Source organism: Eretmochelys imbricata, chromosome 13, assembly GCF_965152235.1.
Source record: "Eretmochelys imbricata isolate rEreImb1 chromosome 13, rEreImb1.hap1, whole genome shotgun sequence".
Taxonomy (NCBI): Eukaryota; Metazoa; Chordata; order Testudines; family Cheloniidae; genus Eretmochelys; species Eretmochelys imbricata.
The window spans coordinates 16,860,228-16,873,815 of record NC_135584.1 but is presented as its reverse complement, the minus strand read 5'-3'; the positions used below and the strand labels follow the sequence as shown (position 1 = coordinate 16,873,815).

The following is a 13,588-nucleotide window of genomic DNA, read 5'->3' as shown; positions in this document are numbered from 1 at the left end:
GTCCAGGTGTTGTTAGAACAATATATTTGCTTGTACAATGCAGAATTTTAATTTATCGTGCAAAGCCTTATGAAGTGCAGTAATTTAGTAAGATTTAAATATTTATGCATGTAACTTTATAATAAAATGTTTGACTCAGAATGTTCGAAAGTTCTGTGAGATATTCATTTTTATATAGGGCCTGATCTAAAAAAGTCTACTAGGGTCAGTGGGCGTCTTTTCATTAACTTCAAAGGGCTTTGAAACAGGTAAGCATACCAGTGAAGACATTTTTCAGTAATTTAGGGTAAAATTCTGCTAGCCTTCTTCATGCTGAGTAATATTTACTCGTGAAATCAGACTACTCATGGAGTAAGGTGCTGCTCAGTGAGAATAAGGGTGGCAGAATCTGGCCCCTGCATTATGTTAGATATGTCTATTTTGAATCTGGCCTGAGTCAAAGAAGCAGGGAGTGTGTGTGTGCATATATATAATGTATGTAATAGCCTATTACAGGAGTAAGAAAGGTCTTAGATACCATCTTTTACTGACCAGCATAGTTTTATTTGAATAACTAAGTTTGATCTCTCTTTTTCAGAAACCTGTGTTTTTGCATTCCTTGGTCTGTCAATTTTTAGTTTTCCTCACAAGTTTGAAATGTCCTTTGTCATCTGGTGCATAGTAAGTATTTACTTTCCTCTGAAAGTTTTTAAAACCTTTTACAGTATTTGTAAAAAAAACAACCAAACAAAAAACACATTACAGTATTTTTCATGGTCTATAGGACTCAAGAGTTATGTTTTTAAGAAACCTCCTATGTTTATCTTTTCATAAAATATTCTCAGGCTCTTTATATATTGTACATCATTCATCCCAAATCCGCAGCAGTGAAATGAAATTAACTATTTCTTCTGATTGCCTTCGCGACATTGGTATGGATATCTAAGAGCATATTTTAAGGAATTCTAGTGTAGCTAGTGCAGCTTTTGTGCATGAGATTATTTGAAAAGACTGGGAGAATCCCTGCTTGAGTCTGACTTTCAATCAGATTTATTAAAATAGCTCCTTTTCAGAAGTCCCAAAGGATGTAAAGATTATGAGGGGAGCACTTCTTCTCTACATAACATTTTAAGTTCCTGAATTTTTTACATATTTTAATTACAAGGTAAAAGAAGGATTTGGTATAAATTATACTTTAGATTATGCCTCACACGAGGCTAACATGCCTATTACCATTATCATAATATCAGTTTACAAATGCATAACATGCTCCCCTTTCACAGAGGGAAAAGAACAAAATATTAATCCCCAGTGGGGCTGGCCTAGAGGATAGCACCAGATGCTGCCACATTTGAGTATATACTTCAGAAGTACCCTTGTTCTGCCATGAGAGACATTGAGGTGTTGGTCTCCTCTGTGGGAGCTGAGAGGCTGCTCTCAATGCATTACATTTAACTACCTATTCTCACAAGCAGAGTGGCATTTCATTCTTGTTGGAGACTGCCTTCACAGCCCAAAGGTAAAGGCAGTAATTTTGGCTGATTACCGTACAGAAAAAGGGCACAGCCCTAGGAACTCCCACACGTTCTAGCTCTAGGATATTTATCTTATCATTGAATCATAGAATCATAGAATATCAGGGTTAGAAGGGACCTCAGGAGGTCATCTAGTCCAACCCTCTGCTCAAAGCAGGACCGATCCCCGATTAAATCATCCCAGCCAGGGCTTTGTCAAGCCTGACCTTAAAAACTTCTAGGGAAGGAGATTCCACCACCTCCCTAGGTAACGCATTCCAGTGTTTCACCACTCTCCTAGTGAAAAAGTTTTTCCTAATATCCAACCTAAATCTCCCCCACTGCAACTTGAGACCATTACTCCTTGTTCTGTCATCTGCTACCACTGAGAACAGTCTAGAGGCATCCTCTTTGGAACCTCCTTTCAGGTAGTTGAAAGCAGCGATCAAATCCCCCCTCATTCTTCTCTTCTGCAGACTAAACAATCCCAGTTCCCTCCGCCTCTCATAAGTCATGTGTTCCAGTCCCCTAATCATTTTTGTTGCCCTCCGCTGGACTCTTTCCAATTTTTCCACATCCTTCTTGTAGTATGGGGCCCAAAACTGGACACAGTACTCCCCATGAGGCCTCACCAATGTCGAATAGAGGGGAACGATCACGTCCCTCGATCTGCTGGCAGTGCCCCTACTTATGCATCGCAAAATGCCATTGGCCTTCTTGGCAACAAGGGCACACAGTTGACTTTTGTGAAGGCCTGTTTACTGTGGTGTTCTTTCATGACCAGCATTACAAGGAACTCCACCTTATTAAGCAGAATTTTCCTTTATGTTTGTTGACATTCATTGTGTAGAAGAAAATGATCCTCAGTTCCCATAATGCTATTTGCATGTATTGGGTATGTTCTTTTACAATGACACCTGGGGAAGTGCTGAGGGACTGAATTATACCAGCTGTTTGGCTTTCCGCCCTTTTCCCTGAGGCACTGGCCTATGGGGAGGCAGCAGAAATTTCTGCTTGCCTTTCAGCTGCTCCACAAATTATTAAAGGAGCTGGACTGCTTTTGGGCAGCTATCAGAGGCGCTCAGCCTGCACTCAAATGAATCTCTGGGTTTTTTGGAATGCCTTCTTGGCTTTGAATTCACTTGTCATTTGTAAAACAGCATCTGGTAACTTTTTCAATTATTTCTATAGTCTCTCTGTAACGAGTTTTAGTTCCAGTGACTCGTTGTTTGAAAATGTGAGCTCCACATTGACCTATGCTGAGCAATTGCTTTGAGTTGGATTATCAGTATAGCTAGTTATGAGGCATGTGTGTTGAGAGTAATACATTCCCTTGACTATTCACAAACCGGTTACAATTTATACTGCTCTATAAGGAATGGATGTAATGCATTAAATAGCCTTTAACTCATTATCTAATTTGTTGCTGTTAACAGGTGCTTGTTCTGTTTGGCAGAGCAGTGAATATTTTTCCACTCTCTTATCTGCTCAACTTCTTTCGTGATCATAAAATCACCCCCAAAATGATGTTCATCATGTGGTTTAGTGGTAAGTCTAAGCTCGGAGTGTACCGAGTAGTGTATCATACATGGTAGGTCCTGCTCTGCATGATATCGCGCCTCTGTCTATGGAGCAAACGCTAAATGGACATTTGTGTCCTTCTCAAATCCACATGCAGCGGCTATGTTATGTTTTCCCTATGCTGGCGAGCCAGGCAGTAAAGAGCCCAGCCTGGGAAAGTGTACAAAGACTGCCTTTAAAATAGCCTGGTTTTAGGGACCTAACAGCTTGACAGATTTGCATTCGAAAGCTGTAGAGCTCTGATTTGTTTAGAAATTCAGAGAGGCAATCAAATGCTAGTGTGATGGGTACAGCATAAGAACCTAGATAGCTTTAAAACATAAAATAGGTTTAGAAGAAGAGAATTCCAATAGGTTGAACACCATGTTCATTTATAAGGATGCAGAAGGCAAATCTTGCTGTTGATGTAGTTACTTATTCTTGGTTTATATTCCTCTCTGATCAGGTTTACGTGGGGCAATTCCATATGCCCTGAGCCTCCATTTGGGCTTGGAGCCAATAGAAAAGCGGCAGCTCATTGGGACAACAACTATCATTATTGTGTTGTTCACAATTTTATTTTTGGGTGGAGGAACCATGCCCCTTATCAGACTGATTGATATTGAGGATTCTAAAGCGCGAAGAAGGAACAAGAAGAATATAAACCTCAGCAAGACTGAAAAGATGGTTTGTTCCTTTTATTCTGTTTTTTTTTTTAAATGAATGATCATTGATACTTTTCTTTAATTTTCATAAAAGATCAATGCATAGTAAATATACAGTGGTACTCTCTGTTGGAAAACGAGATGAAAGCAAAGAAAAGAGATTTTAAATTAAGGGCTGAGACAGTGCAGAGGAGCACACAGTTCAGACAGAGACATCCTTTAGGGGAGGATTTGTTTAGGGGATTCTCTTTATCATTGGTTTCAGAGTAACAGCCGTGTTAGTCTGTATTCGCAAAAAGAAAAGGAGTACTTGTGGCACCTTAGAGACTAACCAATTTATTTGAGCATGAGCTTTCGTGAGCTACAGCTCACTTCATCGGATGCATACCGTGGAAACTGCAGCAGACTTTATATATACACAGAGAATATGAAACAATACCTCCTCCCACCCCACTGTCCTGCTGGTAATAGCTTATCTAAAGTGATCATCAGGTTAGGCCATTTCCAGCACAAATCCAGGTTTTCTCACCCTCCACCCCCCCGCACAAATTCACTCTCCTGCAGCAGGAGAGTGAATTTGTGCGGGGGGGTGGAGGGTGAGAAAACCTGGATTTGTGCTGGAAATGGCCTAACCTGATGATCACTTTAGATAAGCTATTACCAGCAGGACAGTGGGGTGGGAGGAGGTATTGTTTCATATTCTCTGTGTATATATAAAGTCTGCTGCAGTTTCCACGGTATGCATCCGATGAAGTGAGCTGTAGCTCACGAAAGCTCATGCTCAAATAAATTGGTTAGTCTCTAAGGTGCCACAAGTACTCCTTTTCTTTATCATTGGTTTTCAACTTGTGGTCAAGATAGTTAAGTCCAAAGCTGACTGTGAAAAGCTACGAAGGGTTCTAGTAATTCTAGCCGTGTCAGTCCCAATATATTAGAGAGAAGGTGGGTGAGATAATATCTTTTATTGGACCAACATCTGTTGGTGAGAGAGACAAGCTTTCGAGCCACACAGAGCTCTTTAGGTCACTATTATAGTGACCATAATGCCACTATATATATATATAAAAAAAATCTGAGGAAAAGCTCTGTGTGGCTCGAAAGCTTGTCTCTCTCACCAACAGAAGTTGGTCCAGATGAAATTCCATGTTGGTAAGAGCAAAACAGTGCACATCGGAAAACATAATCCCAACTGTACACACCAAATAATGGTGTCTACATCAGCTGTTACTACTCAAGAAAGAGATCTTGGAGTCATTGTGGATAGGTCTCTGAAAACATCTGCTCAATGTGTAGTGGCAGTCAAAAAAGCTAACAGAACATTAGGAAAGGGATATATAAGATAGAAAATATCATAATGTCACTATATAAATCCATGAACACCTTGAATACTGCGTGCAGTTCTGGTCAGCCATCTCAAAAAAGATATATTAGAATTGGGAAAGGTACGCAGAGGGGCAGTAAAAATGCTTAGGGATATGAAACTCCTTCTGTATGAGGAGAGATTAAAAAGTCTGGGACTATTTAACTTGGAAAAGAGACTACTAAGGGAAGATACAATCGAGGTCTATAAGATCATGAGTGGTGTGGAGAAAGTAAATAAGGAAGTGTTATTTACCCCTTCACATAACACAGGAGCCAGGGATCACCCAATTACATTAATAAGCAGACGGTTTAAAAAAAAACAAAACTTAAGGATGAACTTCTTCACACAATGCACAGTAAACCTGTGAAACTTGTTGTCAGGGGATGTTGTGAAGGCCAAAATATAATTGGGTTAAAAAAAGAATTAGATAAGTTCATGGAGGATTGGTCCATCAATGGCTATTAGCCAAGATGGCAAGGGATGCAACCCTGTACTCTGTGTCCCTAAACCTCAGACTGCCAGAAGCTGGGACTGGACAACAGGGGATGAATCACTCAACGATTGCCCTCTTCTGGTCATTCCCTGTGAAGTGTCTAGCACTTGCCACTGTTAGAAGACAGGATACTGAGCTCGATGGACCATTGGTCTGACCCAGCGTGGCCGTTCTTCTGAAAATATACTAAGGGATAACACCTTGTCATTTTAAAATATTGTAAAAGCATTAGTAAACCAACATTTATGTGAGTAACTCTATTGACAATGTAGGGATCTAAAGTAATGGCTATAACCCAATCTAATTACAAATAGATCAGCATAAAATAAAGTAACCCCCATGGAAACACAGGCAAGATTCAGGATGGACTAAGTCATATACAAATTAATAATAGCTAGTACATCATGAGTCACTGGCACCTCAATCATGAGAGGCAGGTGAAAGTTGTTTAAAAGAACAAGTTCAAAACAAAAGCAAAAGGTGCAGTGATAAGATTTATACGGTTATTCCAATATGTCTGATCTTTTTAGGGTAATACCATTGAATCTGAACATTTATCAGAACTCACAGAGGAAGAGTATGAAGCCCACTACATAAAGCGCCAGGATCTCAAAGGCTTTATGTGGCTTGATGCCAGGTATTTGAATCCGTTCTTCACAAGGCGGCTCACACAGGAGGTGGGTTCTGCCTGTTTTGTTGTTCTGTGGTACATGTTGGCATAGCATTTTGTGGAATTCCACTCAAAGGCAATCAAGGGTTTGTGATAAAGGCTTGCAACTTTTGAGCTGGGCATAGTGAGGTGACCAGTCTTACTTGTTTATAGAGAGTTGTCATAATCTAAGACTACCTTGTAAAATGATAATTTGATTTAAGTTAACACTTTTAATGGCTTCCAAAGTTTGTAATAAATTTACAGAAGTGTGAGCTTTTATTAAACTCTTCTTTAACTTTACAGACTAAGATACTTATATCAACAGTTTGGTTACTAAACCTAGGCTTAGTAGACATTTGTGCCTAAAAATGGAAGCATCAGACCTGGCAAAGCTAAAATGTTAGTGTAAAATGTTGCCCACACACATGCAGGCTTTTTAAAAACCCTGTGGCACAAGCAGGTGCAGTACTGGTTATACACAGGGCCTCATGTATATTGCAGCTGTGGAATTTGCTGTAGAATTCACCCCTTGTTACAGAATTGTGCACTGGAATTGCAGCTCTCACTTAAAAAGTTTCTACACCTTCTCCTTGTGAAGAGAACTTTGAAACTGTGACTCGAAAGCAACCTGATGCCTCTGCTTCAGGCTCTCTACAAATTATGACTGAGTGGTGTGAACTGCTCTACTCTTCTCACTCAGAGCCCCGTAGGCTCTGGGATTCTGTGGCCACAGATTGGGCATTTTCCCCAATATGCTGTGGAATTCAGCATTTTTTGTTGCAGAATTCACCATTTTGCTGCACCAGACATGTTTTGTTTTGTCGCTGGGCCCTGGTAAAACCTGCTTTCAAGCTAATTCTTGCTCTGCGCCTTTCCCTGCAAGAGAAAATTAATTAGATTCCAGTGCGTGCTCCCTGAACTGTTCCATAGAACCAGGCAGCTGGGGAGGGTTGGGAAACCACAGCTACAGTCCACCTTGTGCCAGGGAGCCAGAATATAGGCTGCTGGGGGAACAGAGCAGCATCCAAGGCCTAGGAAGATAGGATGAGCCACTGAAGCTGATTAAAAGCTTCCTGCTTCAACCTGACGCACATACAAAGAAAGGAGATTCGGAGCCAGGCCACCCAGAAAACATAACTGCTGACAGCTCAGCTCTGTGGGCCTCTGGAGAACACAGGGGGGAATAATCATTGCTGAAAATAACCACTGACGGATTGTACATTGATGTGTATTTTCCACTGAGAGCATAACTGTGTGTACACTTAGGGACAGCAGCGACGGGAATGAAGGGTATTCAATGAAGATACAGTAAATTGTCACTCTCACTGACACAGTGCTGTATCTAAACAGCAATTGTGATTTCCTTTTGCCTTAGGACCTACATCATGGACGCATACAGATGAAAAGCCTCACCAACAAATGGTATGAAGAGGTGCGACAAGGACCCTCAGGGTCTGAAGACGATGAACAAGAGCTGCTATAGCAGGCTAGAGGAGGAGGACTATAAGGAGTTTATCATAGAGCACCAAAAACTAGATTTAAGTAACAAAAGATTCTGACTGTACAAAAGCCCAGGGTATTAAGAATTAAGACTTCCCGCTGCAGGTCCCACCATGTGCTGTTGTACTTAGGTTTCACAGAACCAGATACAATGTACTTCATAAGACCAGTTGCTGCTGGACACCCCTTACAATCATACAAAAGCAGTATGTGGGTTGAGGCTAGAACTGTACCTTTTAATTCTGAATATCACAGCAACTTGTAAGTTGCACTCAGCCCATTCAAAACTGCATTGAAATAACCTTACATTCTGATGTAAGCTGTAAATGCATGTTACAGTACAGGTTCCATAATACGGCTCCACAAAACAGAATGAGTTGCACTTTATTGTATACTTTAATATTCATTCATATCTTGGGGAGTCATGCTGGTTTATACTGTGAATTTGTGCCAATAAGAATAATTGACTCTTTGTCTGGAACAAAACTGTAATTGGCATATTATGGATCCAGAATGCATAGTGAGCCCCCAGACAAGAAGCAGATGTTGTGCATGGACAGAAGCACCAGAACCTTTTAAATACTCAGTGTGTCTGCCATTGTTGTTGTGTTTTTTTTAATGTTGAAATGTCTTAATCCACAGTACTTGCCATTCCCTAAAGTGTGTTTTTAAATGAGAAAGCATAGAACTGGATTTGAAATCGATAGATTTTTTTTTTTATTATTTATTCCACTCCCTCCCTCCCACCCCCCCACCCCCACACACTCCTGTAACTTATAAATGGTTACACTTTTTTAACAAAAATTATAATAAAGGTTGCTCCTAGCTGGCACTACAGACTTTGATTCTCAGGAAGCAGCCGTTTTTGCTTTGCCTAAATTGCTGAAATGTCCCTAACATGCCTGAGGGTTCATGAGGAATGTAGGGAGGTTTTTAAATTTTTTTGGAAACACAAAAAAAGTCCCCAAAAAACCTAACCCAGCGGTGGAAGACTTTAATATTATGCATTGCTGCAGCATCCTCTGTTGGGGAATGCCAGACACTTAGCATTCCATTAAGTTGTCCTGCTACTTTAATTTTTTCATGGTCATAGTAAAAATGATCAGCACTGTTTTGCTTTTCCACATGCAATGGACCATTTGTTCAGAACTGCACACACGCAAGTGTGCACCTTTTCATGGTGCACACGTACTGTGTTTCAGCTACAGTAAATACAAATTTTTCGTGCCTCGGTCATTTGCACGTGCTTTTTTTAAAAAAAAACACCTTTACTGAGCGTTTTCAATCATGGATCTATTGTATTTTTTCTGGACAAATAAAGGACACTTCAGGAATGTATTCAAAAAGCATAAATGCTCACAGTCCTAAATATGGATTGACTTACTAGTTTTTCGTGTGTGTGTGTGTGTTGGAAGCTAGTCCTGATGTTTAAGGAAAAAAAGTGCAGCAGCTTCTGGCTAATCTCTCTGGTGAACATTCTGTACTTTGGAGCACTGTTAGTGATAACTGCAGCCCTTAAATCAATACAGATTAAGGCAAATAGGGAAGTGGACTGTTTTGGTTCCCTTTTCTACATATCAACTTTGAAACAAGTCTAGTGGTGGCACTCGATGCTGGCAGCTTTCCAACAACAGTAGATTAGACATGCTAAGGTTAGGCATTGATATCTGATTAATTTAGCTTTGAAGCAGAGGATTACTAAATATGTGGGCCTCCTCAAGCTATGCCCCATGCAGAAGCAGAACTGTTAGAGAATGTCTCCCTCATTGGTGAGAGCACAATGTGTGATCTGCATGATGCTGCCATTAAAAGGTTGTTTGTATAGTCCAGCCCGCCTCATTTTAATTTCAGGCTCACTTCTGCATTTTCACTTGCAAACTAATTAATCTCACTAGGGAAGAACACTTTTTGGGGGGTAACAACTCAAGGAACCTGTCTCTGCTAATCAACCATGAAATGCACTTTATTTCCTACCCTTGTATGTGAACAGAATTTGGCTTCATACTTTATAGAACTGGAACATGCTGCGTAATGTGAGCATGAAGGGGAATGAACTCAGATTGTTTCCAGTGTTGAGTACTGTGGAATCATGCTTGTTGTCTTGCTTGTTGTTTCGGAGGAGAACAGATTTGTAAAGAATCATACTAACCAGGCTGAAGGAAACTCTAATATTAGATGTTTTGTTACTAGTCCAAAGTTAGGGGTATATGCTTGAAAACATTTTTTAGGATGTGAAAACCCTAGCTGCAGTACTGTTAGGTAGGTGTGTGTGAAAGAGAGCGAGAAAAATGTCAGTTCCACTTTATATACAGCTATTTCCTCGGGTGCCCATCCAGAGTGAGCACCCGTTTGTATATTTTTTTGCGGGAGGTCACGCTTGCCCACAAAGAGTAGTTTAAGCTGTAGGGGCTAGGAACCTTTTGAGGTTGCTGAGTTTATGAGGATCGCTTTGCCAGATTCATATGCTCTTGGTTTACAGGAGAATGGTAGAAGTTGTGTTTAAAAAAAAAAAAAAGACAGGTTTCCACATTCAAACAATGTGCTGCTGCGCAGTAGACAGCAGTTTCTGTTGTTTTGATGCACTATGGTAACTAAGTAATTGAGGTGAATTGTCAGTTCTTGGAGATATTTGTGTGTCATTGAGATGTCAATCATTTCCGCTTTCTAGTAATAAATAGCAGCTATTGTCCTGATGTACCTGTTCCTAAGAATTGTGTGGTGGAGAACACAATGGTAGCAATCCTTGGCTACAGCTGGGTAGTGTACTGTGCATCTCCAGATGGGGCAGGAGAGCTGCAAAGGTAGTTTTAAGTCACTCTGTGCTCCCTTTATGCCAGACATAGCTCAGAGCACACTGAAGACAGCTGTAAGATGCGCTGCCTGCCAAGAGCCCATAGGGACTGTTATGGCACCCAGGGACTGCCAAGGTGCAGGGAAGTCTTGGCCATACCTCTTGTTCTGTAGACACTCCACAGGTTAGCTGTGGAGAGAAGGGGTGGCACATGAGCTGCTATGTTGCCTCTTGCACCACTGGAGAGTCCCCTGAAAGCCCTATGGCCATTAGGATGGGTTTAGAGCCACTTTGTAATGCGGATGCAACATAAAACAGCTGAAGATTAGAGCCACTGTTCTCAGTTAGCTAGTTATTTCACTGAAAGATGAGGCAATCTATAAATTGAATGAAGGTTCTATGCTAATATATCAGTCTTCTGTGGAAGTTAAGATTTCATCATGATAAATTGATCATTTCCTGCCCCCTGCTGGTAATTTTTGAAAATACAGTTAGATCTAAGTTAGGAAACATTTGCTGAGAATAATTTAATACACATTAAATGGATGCAATTAATTGATCATTTCTGAATTAATGAAAGCAGCCTGAAACTCCTAATTTCAAGGCATATTTACTTTATTTAAATGTAAAAAGCAACTGTGCAAAAGCTTTAACAATGAGATCTTATTTAATGGATTTATCAAAGACTTGCCTATGAGAGGTTTCAGAGTAGCAGCCGTGTTAGTCTGTATCTGCAAAAAAGAAAAGGAGTATTTGTGGCACCTTAGACACTAACAAATTTGTTTGCGCATAAGCTTTCTTGAGCTACAGCTCACTTCATTGGATGCATCCGATGAAGTGAGCTGTAGCTCACACTCAAATAAATTTGTTAGTCTCTAAAGTGCCACAAGTACTCCTTTTCTTTTTGCCTATGAGAGGAAAGGATGGGTTTGTGGTTAAGGCACATCACTGGGAGTCAGGACTCCTGGGTTCTAGTCTAGCTTTGCTGCAGACTCACTGTGTGACTCTCAGGCAAGCCAGTTAGCCTTTGTGTGCCTCAGTTTCATTAGCTTATTCTGGTTTTTCTTCATTTGTGCCTTTAGGATTGTAATCGTTTCAGAGACCTGTTTGTCAGCCATGACCTACCACTGCCCAGCTCTTTGTACTTTTGCAGGACTAGAACTGAGGTGCCACTTCAGGTAATATTTGAGAGCTTCAGAGACACTGAAGCAGGCTTTGTGTGCACCATTCAGAACATTACGCATTAGTCTTGCTTTTTGCAGTAACCGGGTTTTCCCTGTCTTGTCTTGTATTCAGGGAAAGAACCACTCAGTTCTGATATTGTATGGTGATGATTGATTTGTAAGTTCATTTATAAATGTGTTGGCTTTTCTGTGGCATTGATCACTCTACTATGGGCAGCTCAAACATGAATGGATTTATCTTTACAACACTTATGTGAGGAAGGCCTGTATTATTGCTCCCTTTTCACAGAGGGGAACCAAAATACAGAGAGATCAGTGGCTTGCACAGAGTGCTGTACAGTGGCTGTGGTAGAGTAGTGAATTGAATCCAAGTCCCAGTCTGATACCACAACTGCAACCCCATCCTTCTGCTGGGATCTCAACTTTGAGTATCTTTCATTTGAAAAGGGAGCGGAAATCATGTTTAAATGGAGACTGTCAAGGTGGAATGATGAAGAGAATGTCCTCTTGCCTTTTGAGAGCACTGTTAAGATCTGCCTCAAATCCAGTGTTCGCTCACTTTCTCCAAGCATCCACATGTGAGTTGTCTAGTCATTCTTGTGCCACTTGCTGACCTTATTCCTGACTACTTCTAGTGCTCAATCCAATTTAGTCTGAGTCCTCCCATCACAAATATGAGCAATAGGTCTTGGAGTAATGTCAGGGTTATAAACGTGTTTGCTAAAAGGGTGGTACATGAGGGCAGGTGTCTGAATGTAGGGAGTATCTTTCTTGTCAACTTGACACAAGCAGGCTAACAATTTTCAGCTGACAGCTCTTCTTTACAACTGGGCATGTGTCTCTGAAAAGCCTGTTTCGTGATCCGTAGATAAAGGATTCTGTAGTACCAGCAGAAAAGTTTGAGCCAAAAGCTAGGATTTGCTGCTCCTCCATGTACCACCAGAAATTACGTTCTAGCAACATGAAGACATTGAGACTGCCACTGCTGTAAAAAGCCCCCTCTCCACCATACTGAAGACACAAAAACTTACAGCTTTTACCAAAAATCCTAAAGTGTTGACAGTGATATCACCTGTCTGCCTCCCCCTGCAAAATCCCACGTCAACCTATGGCCAGATTTTCCTGTCAATTACAGTGGCATAACTCCATTGAATTTGACCACTGTAGAAAGCAGATTCCAGAGCAAAACAACTGTCCACTGGCAGCACCCTGCCACCAGGCCTTAGACGTTCTGATCCAGGCAGCATTAGCAAGAGACCACCAGAAGGTATCAACTTTTATAATATCTCTCAGCAATTCTACAGCTCCTGTCATCGTAGTAGGTCAGTGTCTGAAGGAGACAGGACCAATCAGGCTGGGAAGATCAATAGCAACATCTTGAATTATAGTTGGAAAGGACTAGGGTGGCTGTGCAGAATGGGAAATATCAGTGCAAAAGCTTGTGAATTAATATAAAATTTCTGGATAGATTTGGAGTCTCAGTTACCTTGGAGATGAACGGATTGTCACAGTTCCAACTCGAGTGAACAAGAATTTACTTTGTATCACTGCCATGCATTTTATTTAAAGAGGCATGATGAACATTTTGGCTTGACTGTATTTCAGTGTCAAACATTTCCCATTGCTCAGAACTTCCACTCGAACTGCTAAAGGAAATGGCTAGCGTGAGTTGCACTATTTTAGCCATAGGGTTTCTTTGCAGGTGAGCAAAGCACACTGCTAGTCAGCTTTCTTGGAGGTGAAGTTGCCCTTGTTGCTTGTGTTTAGCAACTTTTAGTAGAAGTTAAGCTCTACTTAAGTTTTCAAGGGTTAATATTTTTCACAGAGATCACTGATGGACAGGGTGGTTGGGACAACTGAGGAAACAGTGGGTTTTGTCTTGAAACT

General features: G+C 40.8%; 1 protein-coding gene across 2 annotated transcripts in view; it reads left to right on the top strand.

Moving 5' to 3' along the window:
* Positions 1–8,442, top strand: part of SLC9A8 (solute carrier family 9 member A8) — a 45,173-nt gene extending 36,731 nt beyond the window's left edge. The window contains exons 12-16 of one of the 2 annotated variants that reach the window (XM_077832624.1): positions 578–660; positions 2,930–3,041; positions 3,520–3,740; positions 6,105–6,211; positions 7,602–8,442. In XM_077832624.1, the coding sequence (XP_077688750.1) occupies positions 578–660; positions 2,930–3,041; positions 3,520–3,740; positions 6,105–6,211; positions 7,602–7,629 (551 nt within the window). In that variant the 3' untranslated portion in view covers positions 7,630–8,442. Of the gene's footprint in view, positions 1–577; positions 661–2,929; positions 3,042–3,519; positions 3,741–6,104; positions 6,252–7,601 lie in introns of both variants that reach the window. The other variant, XM_077832623.1, reaches the window with a different exon arrangement.
* The last annotated feature ends 5,146 nt before the right edge of the window (positions 8,443–13,588 follow it).